Raw genomic sequence first — 12,755 nt, forward strand, 5'->3', positions numbered from 1 at the left:
ATGACTACTTGAAATTCACTAATTGACTCTTTAATTAGGGATTTCGAGCAAAAGCGGGATAGCAGGACGGGAGACTATCCTCGTTCAAATCCATTCCATGTTTAGAAAACCCTGTAAACCGCGTGCGCGTTGAAGTATCCATAACCGAATTTTGCATGTCGATGTCAATTTCCGTTGCTGGCAGAGCCCATACACTCCCGCTTTTGTTATGGGAGGGGGACGCCAACTCTGGATTACGTCACCTACTCTTGGAGAACTGAAATTAATTGAGTTTGAATAGAGTTGATGTTCACTGACGTCATTTAATATGTTACGTACTCGGTATTTGAGTGACGTTGATTTATAATACAATATAAAATGAATATAACTTTCAGTCCCTTATAACACCTTCAAGTGAGCTATAGAGCGTACCTGTGACTAACGGCTATGCCGTAGGATGACACTCTTGCGTCGTAGGCTGCTGCGACAAAACGGCTGAAGGTACCGGGAGGAGTACCGCTGTAACCTTCCGCGAACTCCAGGCTGTTGTTCATTGTGACTGAATCGAATAAGATGTAAGCGCAAACTCCATCCGAGGGGTAGACCGTTTTCGTTGTCGCGTGTCTCCCAACTGTGCATACCAACGTCGAACTTGAAAGTGGACGGCCTGCAGTATTTACAAAGGGAGGTTATTATACGCCATGCGCGAACCTATACTTTCAATTATGAAAGTCAGAAGGACATGTTGCCGGGAGCTTACTTTGCGGTTGTTCAAGTATTTTCTTTAATGAGGCTCGTGCACATGACGTCACGCGCAGCCTTTGAGCAACGTGACGTGCCATGGGGAAATAAGGGGCATTCGCATACAGCGGGCCGAATAAGGCAACTGCGCGCGTTTTTACAATTAATTCTCGTAAGTGCATGCATACCGCAACCAGCTCACTTCATGACCTCCTACACCGCGACTGCGGTGCGGAAACATGTTTTCCAAGTCACATGACAAAGATGACGTCACTGCACAAGCCTCATTGCCTGAGTGCGCCGTAAGTGTTCAAATAAACGTACGATTGTTCTTTTAAAAGTGAATGGCAGTATATTGACCATAGAAGCAGTTGTGATTCTTAGGGTTACGCTCCTTGGGTGGGCTTCTCGTTTTAGTCATTCTTTTTACAGCATAGTGTAGTCCTAAGAGTTACAGCCCCCCCCCCCCCCCCCCATAGTGAGATAAAGCCACGCGGGACTCTTACAGCTTGCGTCAGACGCACACGTGAAAGACCAGCGAAATTTCACTGAGTGAGCTAGTACAACGAGATTCTTCGCAGCATATCTCTCGGAGCCAACCGTCTTTCAGAATTATATCGTTAAGCCTCGTGATTTGTTGATAATGGGATGGACCCTCCCATCTCTGGACACTTTGTATTTTGCCCAATGTATCCAAAAAGGGGCGTACGCCAACTGTCTTCGACAGGGCAAAAATAACGATATCATTCTGAACCACAGTTGGTTCCGCGGTTGGTATGCGGTGAGGTTCTCCCACCCCTCCCCTCTCCCACTTTCCTTTTTTTTTGCTATAGTCGTGACGATGCCCACTTGAGTGCGGCCAACAACGGCAAGCTACCTCGACCCCCCCCCCCCCTGTTTTAGCAGTCTAGTGTTATAACGTTATAACACGTGTGCACCTTCTTCAGTACACTGGATCAATCAATAAATATTCGTCAGCGCATAAAGGTACACACGGCGCAGGGAAAAGTGCACACAGCGGAAAAAGAAAGAGTGAAACGCTTCATCTTAGGATTTGGCGCATGGTTGCAGCTCTAAAAACGCATACAGGGTGTCCCAGAAAACGTGTAATTGAATTATAATAAAAAACTACGCCACCTAGAATCATGCGGTCAACGGCATTTGTGTTTTAGCCACCTTCTAAAGTTGATGTCATGTACCCCAAGTTTAATTATGTAAATATTTGCGAACTGAACTCGGAAATTCGCCAAGTAAAGGTCACTTTTTTACGCCACCAATAAGAAGAGCGTGCAGAATTCAATCAAATCATGATAATTGACAGTGATATTCACGAGCTATCCCATCGGAAAAAATAGCCGAATATCATGCTTTTCGGAGCACTGGACAATAGCGCGCGATGACTTTTTGAGCACAATCGCTCGCAGTCCGACGAAAGAAGGTTCCAAACCCAGCCCACAGAGTGATGGTAGAAAAAGTAACAGTTCCTAAAATTGGGAGAGTGAACGCATTATCCCAGCGAAAGTCGGACGCGATAAGCCATGTCTGTGTTATTTGACTTATCTTTCTGCGATGCCGGGGTGGGGTGGGCTGGGCTTCTAACCTCCTTTCGTCGGACTGACAAAGATTGCGCTGAAAAATTCATCGTGCGCTATTCTGTGCGACTTCCGTAGAGCATGGTGTTCAGCTATTTTTTCCGATGGGATAGCTCCTGAATATCCCTGTCAATTATCATTAATTTGAGTGAATTAGAAACGCTCTTCACATTGGTGGGGTAAAAAAGTGACATTGACTAGGTAAATTTCCGACTTAAGCTCGCAAAAATTTACATAATTAAACTTCGTTACACAGCATTAACATCAGGAGATGGCAAAGAGCCAGTAAGAACAAATGCAATTGACCGCATGACTCTAGGTGGTGTAGTTTTTTTTATGATAATTCAATGACACGTTTTCTGGGACACCCTGTATATTACGCCATCTATCTCAGTTGAACATAAAAATTTTGCATATATGTACTACTCGAATGTACTGGGAATAATTGTTAATGTCTCACTTGTGGTCGTGGTGGTCTCTGTGGTTAGCGTTGAAATTTTAATTTCTTTCGACGTCAACGCACTAGTAGAACTTGCTTGTGAGGAAGAAGTAGAATAAGTTATTGTAGGTGTTGTCCTTTCAGTGCTTGTGGTGGAAGGACTTGTCTTCGTGGTGGTGTGGACTGGCGTAGCTGTAGCAGTCTGGACTGGCGTAGTAGTGGTGGCTGCGGTGGTGGCGTTCGCGTTTCCACTGGTGTTCCATCTTGGCACGCGTACAGATACCGTGGTTCTCAATGTCGTCGCTCCTGTCTTCGCTCTCCAACGCCGTCTTCGACGAGAAGACCTGGAATCGCACCAAGAACATTCAACAAGATTGAACCCCACCCCAACCCCACCCCTATAAGAACATCAGAAAACACACCAATGCTTGACCTATATTCTTTGTTTCAACTAATGAACAGTTGCCATGGGGGCCATGGTGGAGTACCGAGGGACGAGACGGACCAAGCCACAGTAGAAGCGCGCATCCGGAAAACGCTCCCCGGGGACTCGCCCGTTCCTTTTATTGTCAACAAGTCAACCGTCGCGCCCACTTGTGGCCGCATAGACAACCACATCAGGTATCGAGAACGATAGCCCATAATGAACAGATAGTATCCACCATTCAGATGAAATAAATCAATCCCTACTTCTTCCCAGGGGCGCTCTAGTACGTGAGACGTCATAAGAGGTTCGCTCTGCTGTTCTGGACTCTGTGCACAGTTTGCGGAATCGTTGACCAGACGAGCTCTCTGCGAACATATCGAATGCCACTATGCGCTTTTCCAAGGTCCTTGCCTTGCATCGACGTCCTTGTTTCATGGTTCTTGATGTCCGTCATGGAGAGCTTGTAGCTGGCAGGACTATGCAGTAGTAGGCCTCTGCAGACAGACAGTTCCCCACAATACTTCCAATACTCTCTTGCGTTATGAGGGAGCTCTTTCTCTCTTGACCAACTGCATTGACTCAGGAGGGCATGTTCTCCGGAATACTTTTCATGACCACGGCAACGTACATTCCAGTGGCCTGGGCCTGATCTCCTGCTATTTCTTCCTGTTCTTCCTGGGTTCTGCCCAGGCGAGCGTGTCGGCTGTAGCCAAGAGACGGCCCCGGACATAGGCAACGTCGAATTTGGATCGCCCTCCATTGAAGCAATTCATTCCGCGTGGTTTTGTTAGAATATCCGTTGAATCTGAACTATAGAAAGAAGTGTCAACACATAGGTGTTTCTATAAGACGTCTCTCGATCGCGTATCAGTGGAATAAGAGCTCAGTGGAATAAGAGCTCAGTGGAATAAGAGGAGTTTTATTCCTGGGGGACATATTGTCACCTTGTTGGCTTTATGGCAGAATACATTGGCGTGCTTTTTGTCTTATACTTCGCCAATACACTGGGTTCCCCAGAAAGTGCCCATGTCAGGCCTGATAGGTGGACCCGTTTTCTACGCTTTGCAGCTTTGCGCACAACTGTAGAATGCTCCTGTTTTGCTTCCACAGCAAAACAAGTGATGCCTGGCTCAGCGACGGGATGCTATGAGGTGTTGCCTGAGTGGGGTAGATCATAGATTCAGCTTTTTTCTTCTTTCTCTATTTTCCTATATTTTTATTATTATTATTCTTTGTAAAGAGCGTTCTGAGAGTCACGGCAAGGCGAGAATGCCAGACTTTTCTTCTTGCAGGGCTTATTAATGCCGTACCGGCACTATAGCATACTGCATGACTGTTCCGTTTTGCTTTCATTGCGGTAATGCTGCGCGATTGCCTGTGCGCTTAATATCTGAAAGGTAAATGACTTTCCATCGCATTCCGCTTTCCGCATGTCATCGTTGCAGGAAGTCCCTGTTTTGCAAAGTGCCATGCGTGTTTATTGCAGTTCAGATACCTGTCATTCATTTAACATAAATATCGGACGGACGTGTGGCTTAAACCTACTTTGTTCTCGGTCAAGGCTCAACTCATCAAATTTTGACTAATGGTGGGAGTAATTGAGATGCACAAAAATGCAAACTTTAGAACTCCATGTTGAACTCCATCCCTTTAACTCATTCATCAGTTTGTGTACATTCTTTGTGTGAGCGCCCTCGGTGGGAGGTAGTGTCTCTTGTTTAAATAGTGTTTGCATCTCTATTTTTCCCGCTTCTCATATTACAAAGTCTACCCTTCATCTGGGACTGTGAAGACTGTTATGACCTAGTTGAAGTCTCTTATCTCACGTTATCAATGGCAAGAGCATATGCTAATTTTCACTAAACTTCAATACGCATCAAACGCCCGCAAAAATTCTGGAAGAATGGAGCTCACGGACGTTTGCGCGACATTACTGTTGGTGCGATGAAAGTAAACTTTTATATGACATCCGTTGATACCTACTATCCCTACCGTTTGCAATTACATCTTTCTTCCTTCTTTTGTTTCTCGTGCTTAGTTGAGCAGAGTTTACCAATCACTTTTCGTATCATATCATAGGTTTGACTGGATAGGTAGGACTGGAAAATTGGGAAAGTCATTCCCTTGTTTAAATTTGGTGACAAACTGTGCGCTACTAACTACCGCCCCATCTCACTAACCAGCATTTCATGCAAAATAATGAAGCACATTGTTTATTCACACGTAGTCAAGCACCTTGAATTTAACTTTTTCATCACAGCCAACACGGGTTCAGAAAACATTACTCATGTGAAACCCAGCTGGTGTCTTTCATTAACGATCTCCACAAGGCCTTGGATCGTGGTCCTAACACGGATTGCATATTGTCACGAAGCGAAATCGGTCGGAGAGTCGTCGAATAAAAGCGAACGGTTTATTAGACTACTTGGTAGCAAAACACAAGAGTGATAGCTCTCTGAACACAACTGAGTCCAAAGAATGAATGCTCCAGTTTGGAGCGCACAAGCATTTAAGCGTCGCGCCGAAAAGTCACGTGCGTTTGCCAGACAGCAGGTCTGGAAGCTTCTTGCTTCTTCTTCAGCATGCGCCGGGATGAAATGTACCGTGAGATGTGCCTGCCCTGGAAGTATGGCGGGCTACTGGAAGTTTCGCGATGATGATTCGTGGCATTGCCCCCTCCGTAGGCGTGGCATCGTCTCGATGCCGTTTCTTCTTTTTTTTTTTGTCATGTTGTCTCCTTCCAGCCAGTCTTCAGCGCTACCTGCTGTAGTACGGCTTGAGTCGAACGACGTGAACTATTTCAGTCCTCGGGGGTCGTCGAGAGGGAACACTGCCCTCAGGTACCACTTCGTAATCCAGGTCTCCAATGCGTCGAAGTACTTTGCAGGGACCGAAGTACCGCTTCAGTAGCTTCTCGCTCAGGCCTCGTCGTCGAATCGGCCTCCAAACCCATACCAAGTCGCCTGGACTGAAGCGTACGTCTCGTCGGCGCAAATTGTATCTTCTTTCATCGACGCGTTGTTGTTGACCAATGCGTAGTCTGGCCAGCTGGCGGGCTTCTTCTGCTCGCTGTGTGAAGTCCAGAACGTCGTTTTCCACATCACTGGGTTCGTGGGCAGCATCGCGTGGAGCATAGTCGATGCGTCATGGCCGTGTGCAAGGCGGAACGGTGTGAATCCCGTTGTTTCCTGGACAGCCGTGTTATAGGCGCACGTGACGTATGGCAGTATTTCGTCCCATGTCTTGTGCTCGACGTCGACGTACATCGAAATCATGTCGGCAACGGTTTTGTTTAGGCGTTCGGTGAGCCCGTTCGTTTGCGGATGGTACGCCGTTGTCCTCCGGTGAGCGGTGTGGCTGAGTCGAAGGATTTCTTGTGTTAGCCTGCTTGTAAATGCCGTTCCCCTATCGGTGATTAAGACGGTCGGAGCTCCGTGCCGTAGTACGATGTTCTCGATGAAGAACTTCGCCACTTCTGTTGCTGTGCCCTGCAGAAGTGCCTTAGTCTCAGCATAGCGTGTCAGGTAGTCGATGGCGACGATTATCCAACGATTTCCGAAAGACGAACGTGGGAAGGGCCCGAGTAGATCCATCCCAATCTGCTCGAACAGCGCCGACGGCGGTGCGATTGGCTGAAGGTACCCAGAAGGTCGTACCGGCGGCGTTTTTCGTCGTTGGCATTCCCGGCACGTCCTTACGTAGTGGTGTACGGTCTTGGCCAGTTTCGGCCAGTAGTACTTTTCCCTTGACAGAATGGCTAGCTGGCTAGCGCCTATCATGGTAATTTTCCCTTATACGGGCCAGTGTCCGGCTGTATCCCAAATGACCTGATGACGGTTCGTCGTGGCAGGATTCAAGAATCGATGCGCATGTCCCCAGGCACAACGAGAAGCCACGCAGCGCCTTGTGGTGCGTGGTTTTCTTTGTAGAGGACTCCATTACGTAGGGAAAAACTTGGGAGTGATCTTCTGAAGATGGGAGGAACATTGTCGGCGCGGTCCTGCAGATAGTCGACGAGTGTCTTCAATTCGGGGTCGTTGTACTGCTTGGTAGTCATGATAGTCGCGCTCATTAGACCGACGAAGGCGTCGTCGTCCTCGAGGCTGTTGTCCTGTCGCTGGGGTGGTGCTCGGGACAGGCAGTCGGCGTCGTTGTGTTTTCTTCCTGATTTGTAAGTGACGGTTACGTCATACTCCCGTAATCGGAGGCTCCATCTCGCTAGGCGTCCTGAGGGGTCCCTTAAACCAGCCAGCCAGCACAGAGAATGGTGGTCTGTTACCACCTTGAACGGCCGTCCGTACAGGTAGGGACGCAACTTTGTGATGGCCCATATGAGTGCAAGGACTCTTTTTCGGTCGTCGAATAGTTCTTCTCAGCGTTGGTTAGCGTTCTGCTTGCGCAAGTGATGACACGTTCGACGCCGTCGTGAAGTTGAACGAGCGCGGCTCCTAGACCATCGTTGCTTGCGTCGGTGTGTATTTCTGTTTCGGCGTTTGGATCGAAGTGGGCAAGCACGGGTGCGGTCTCTAGACGCGTCTTCAATTCATCAAACGCCTGTTGCTGGGCTTCACTCCAGATAAACGTGGATCCGTCCTTGGTGAGGGCATTCAGGGGTGACGCAATTCTCGAAAAGTTCGGAATGAACCGTCGGTAGTAGGTGCAAAGACCAAGAAAACTTCGAACGTCTTTCACGTAAGAAGGAACAGGGTAATTTGCGATGGCCGCCGTCTTCTCGGGGTCGGGGCGTACGCCGTCGCTGCTCAAGAGATGGCCGAGAAATCTGAGTTCCTCGTAGCCGAATCGACACTTCTGAGGCTTCAACGTCAGCCCTGCAGTTCTGATAGGTTATGTTAATCGGTACAAAAACCTCTACGCTTTAAGTTTCACATAAATGAAAAGTGATAATGGCGCCATTCTTTCCAATGTGGTCAAGTTCTCCACCCCACGGTTCGGTAATTTCCACAGAAAAAGGTGGCAATCTTACTTTGAGAGCAGGGCTCATAGGACGTGCACGGATGCACGTCTCACTGACAGCTCGTTTTGCTCTGATCTGTAGCGTATAGACAGGAAAATATGTTGGGAGGAGTTTTATGGGAACTTTACATGGGGAGGAGGATTTTACTACCGTTTTATCATCCCCAGATGCACTACTAAATGTTACGACTCAAGAGGTCCAACTCACCCCCTCCCTGGCTACACCACTGGCCCTGGTTGCCTTTTGTGCACATAGCATGACTTTCTTTTAGCTTAAAACCTGTACAGCAGGTAGTGAAAAGCAACGGGCACTATGAACGCATAGAATGCGCATAAAACACGCATAAAATGCGTTCATAATGCATAAAATCGTTCTTCGTGTTTTAGCATCTTTTAAACTTTCCATGACATATGAGCCGCACTTCCCACATAAGGTTTTGCAACGCACTGGCTGGCGACCCTCATGAGAAAATACGTGTACCTCTGGAAATACAACGATTCCTAGCGAAAGTCCTCGCATTGGATATGTTTTAGTCAAACGGCTCCCGTTAGACGTACTTGTTTCAATTAAGCTAGAGTACGAACCTTCCATTTAACATAAATTCCCACCAACCTCGAAGGCGGCCTTGTCGTAGTCACTCGTGTCCTGGATCTTCTCCTTGAGGTGAATGTGGTCAGTCTTTCTTCTCTCTTCGTGCGTCCGTTTCGTAAAGTGGTAATTGTCTTATGCGTACTCTTGCTTTTAGTGAATGAAAGGTGACGCACGGAAGCTTTTGTCGTAACCGAAGGCTTTGTCGATAGCGTTGTCGTTTTCGGTGCGCCTTCGGTGCACACGGTAAAATAACGTTGTTCCGTATATACCATCTCCTCTGTCGTCGGTTGCGTATGTGCAACTTCACCAGCTGCACAGAATGGTTGTCAATGCAGGGGGAGCTCTCGTCAGTGCAATTATGTTAGTCACGAAATAACGCCCGGCACTTTCTCTGATCTGTGCAGGTTCTAGGTTGTCAGATATCGTGAGGAGACGTACTTTTACGATGTGACAGAAGAAAATGCTACTCATGTAACAACGAACAATCAGGAATGAAACACGTAGCCAATTTTTTTGTGTAAGTCGTTAGTGAGTTGCTGTCGTTAGTAAGTCGCATGAGCATCATGGCTCTGCGAGGCACCGCCTTAGGAGGATCTGTGGCAGGGAACAGTTAGAGAAGATAATACGTACAGGAAGGTGCGCCGTAGATTATGAGGAACGCGGCTGCCGCTAGCGTGGCGGTGACGATCGCCGCAAGAACCAGATACAGCCTGGTCCTTGATGGTCTACTAGAAAAAAGTATGAAACACTCTTAAAAACAGACCTACACTGACCACATTGCGCCATTGCGCCACATGATACAGTTATCACCTCTGCTTTGAGCGGAGGGTACGCGTTTTTGCTTCTCTCTCTCTCTGTCTTTGTGTGTGTGCAGAAGGTGTCATATCTTCAACAAATCGGGAAAGAGACCTCTAATTGATGTCTAATTGATGACTAATTATAATCCTGAATGGAGTTGGTTTTTAGCGTGCTATGCGGTGAAGTGCTGTTTTTTAGCTGAAGAAAACATGAGGTGAACAGAAAGCACAGCCACAGGCACAAAAAAGCCTTGCAAGCAGGGAAAGGTCAAAGTTCAATTAATCGAAATGGAGTGCACACAGAAAAGATGGACGAAGACAAGACAAGCAGTTTTACTGCAACCACGTTAACAGACAACGCGTACGGGGTGGAATAAGGTCAGGTAGGAAGAGTTCAAGTAGGGAGAGGAGTATTTCCGAGAATGGTCAGTTCATCGGGAAGCTGGATCATTTGCTAGCGGTTCGGCGTATTGCTGAAAAGGCTCCCACGGAACAACAAGCAAGCCTCACCTCTCATTGCCTTCAGTCCAATCTTCCGAATCGGTGCCCCTCGAAAGTAAGATTGGCCAAGAAGGAGGTAAAATATAAAATAGCTCCTCCTGGTTGATGCCGACAAAGACACCGGTTTCGTAGTTCTCTTTCAGAGTGAGTACGCTAAATGCTCCGAGAAGGCCATACCGAAGAGTTTCATTTTCCTACCATCCGACTTAACAAAAGTTGCCAAAACCAAAGCAATCGGAATTTGAAAAATGACCTCCTCTGACTCCGAGATCGTGTTTCGAAGGCCAAGAAAAGCATCCTCTTTCTCCGCCAAGACCCACAAAGAAACGATCCCCTTCAAAAAATAGTTTCCGAGAAAGATTCCTGGCAATAGAACTTCGGAAGGTTTCTACAGAAAATACTTTCCTCCTTCCCCAGAATCCAACTTTTCCAGGTCAATGATTTGTCGGAGGGTGTTACCAAGCTGCTCCCTTTCATGGTGCGGACATGAATGCCTTCTTGTTGGACATCACCGATTTCTGCTAGAGCTTCAACCCGAAGCTCCTCCTAGACTTTGTCAATGGCTTCATTCACGAAGAAGGTGTAATTCCGTCCCAGAATGACTCAGGCGTGACCGTTCACACCTTCCTAAAGCGTCTCCAATTGTTATCTTCAAGCCGCTGTCATACATGTTGACGGCAATTTGCACAGACAACGCTCTTAAGTTTGTATTAGATCCTGCTTCGTCCTGTTGCTAAGCGACATATATATTTTTCATGTTGATCGCTGGCTACAACATAGACCGGAAATCATTAGACTGGATCATTAGACTGGACCGGGATATTCGCCCTCAGGTACGTCGACCACTACCTTGTATAGTACACTCACAGCCGTATACACCCAAAGCACTTTTTTATGCTTTGAACACGGCCCCCTTCGGGCTATCATTCGCCTATCATGTGTATCGTCAATAGTAGCAGTAATATAGATAGTTTTGTTAAACGTGCTTGTCTGTTCCTATTTCTGATTCTCAGTACACTATATGCAAACAATTAGTAGCCTGCTAACAGCTGGGACACCTTTGCAGTAGAAAGAAACCTTTGATATCTTGTTGTATTGTTGACTGGTTTGATGAGTCGCTAACATTAATGAGTACATCCCAAGCAGCTTTAGTACCGGAATAACGAGCAGGCCGTGTTGGTTGAATGTTGCACATTCATGTATGCATGACAGGATCCCTTCGTGGTGTTTTATGATGCTCGACTATTAAACATTATTATGTTTCACGCATTCGACCCCGTGAGGTACTTGGCTCCTCAGCGCCCTCACGAGGCTCTGAAAGCTGTGCACAGTTTTGAACGCTTAGAGAAAAACAAACAGGACAGCACTAACACTGTGTTCGTGCTGTGCTGCCGCGCTTGCACTGTCCTGCTTTCTCTCTCTCTCACACACACACACGTCTAGAGCTATGCACAGCTTTTAGTGCATTGTGAGGTTCCTGACGGACCAAGTACATCACGGGATTGAACGCATGAGACATCATAATATTCAACAGTGGAGCGTCACAGAACACCAGGGATCCTGGTGTGCAACAACAGAGCACACACATCAGAGGTCCTGGTGTGGAACATCAGAGAACAGACACTAGGAACACCAGGGTATCCTGATGCTAACATCAGAAAAGAAAGCACCAGGAATGTCCCAAATCACAGCCACCAAAAACACCAGAATGATTCTAGTGATTTTTCAATAGGGAGAATATGGAAAGAAAAATGGGGAGTTGTTTTACAGGTTGTGTGTGTGTGTGTGTGTGTGTGTGTGCTTATCATTATTTTAGTTTATTTTATGCGAGAAATGATATTTGCGGGTTAAATAATTGAAGTGGGTCTGCGTGGATGTTCAAACCGTGACGATTCAGAGACTGGAATTTTGCGATTAAAAAGGATTCGCGATTTTTGCGCTTCATGTCACTGTTATAACGCGATTCAAGGATAACGATTTTGAGGTCTGTACCCAAAGCGTGTTCAGGAAAGTTAAAATGTGTAGAAACAGGTGGTAGGATGGTTGTTCACAATATAGAATTTATGGTCGTAAAACCTTTCCCTCATGGTTTTCGAGGTTCCTCCGATATACTGAGTACAGCATTTAGTGCACATAATAAGGTAACATATGTTAAAAGAGTTGCAGTGCAATCCCTGTCGGATTTCGAAAGTAAAATAATTTGAGGTGCTCGAGATAAATGTACATGGGCTAATGAAATGACATGTTTGGCAGCGTTTGTTACCACAAGGGGATCACCCAGGATTCCCAGACGGTAACGGTGCAACGACGACGGGAAATCGCCCTAACTCAGCGAGCCCACACCGCAACCTCAACATCCCCAGCGGTTTCCACCACCACCCCGAAGAATTCCCTTCCATCAGGAACCGTCCTAAGTTGCCGCCTTCGTCTACACGGTCACCTACCCGGCGAAATGCCCCCGTGATCATTGTGCTGCCCAGTCCACGTCCTGCGCCAACCCTGTGTACAGCCCTCATCCCCAAACGTCCGTAGTGCCCTCAAACAGAAGCTCACCGTGTTCACATCGCACCGCGGACGTCACTGCTCAGACAGACACCCCCATCGCTGCCACAACTCCCTCGTTCCGGACACGCCTGCCTAAGAAGAAACGACGTGTGACACGGAAGTACAACACAAGGAGCTCTCATTGACTATGTGCAGACAATCAATATAA

At 47.2% G+C, this 12,755-nt stretch overlaps 1 protein-coding gene across 4 annotated transcripts in view; it reads right to left on the minus strand.

Annotated features, from left to right (window-relative positions):
* The window catches only part of LOC135383086 (uncharacterized), a 48,631-nt gene that overhangs the window by 17,502 nt on the left and 18,374 nt on the right, over positions 1-12,755 (minus strand). For 2 of the 4 annotated variants that reach the window (XM_064612707.1, XM_064612709.1), the window contains 4 exons: positions 9,375-9,472; positions 8,766-9,054; positions 2,773-3,095; positions 412-646 (listed from right to left, as the gene is read on the minus strand). In XM_064612707.1, the coding sequence (XP_064468777.1) occupies positions 412-646; positions 2,773-3,095; positions 8,766-9,054; positions 9,375-9,472 (945 nt within the window). Of the gene's footprint in view, positions 1-411; positions 647-2,772; positions 3,096-8,765; positions 9,055-9,374; positions 9,473-12,595; positions 12,680-12,755 lie in introns of all 4 variants that reach the window. The other 2 variants (XM_064612710.1, XM_064612708.1) reach the window with 2 other exon arrangements.

Source organism: Ornithodoros turicata, chromosome 2 (genome assembly GCF_037126465.1).
Source record: "Ornithodoros turicata isolate Travis chromosome 2, ASM3712646v1, whole genome shotgun sequence".
NCBI classification, from domain to species: Eukaryota; Metazoa; Arthropoda; class Arachnida; order Ixodida; family Argasidae; genus Ornithodoros; species Ornithodoros turicata.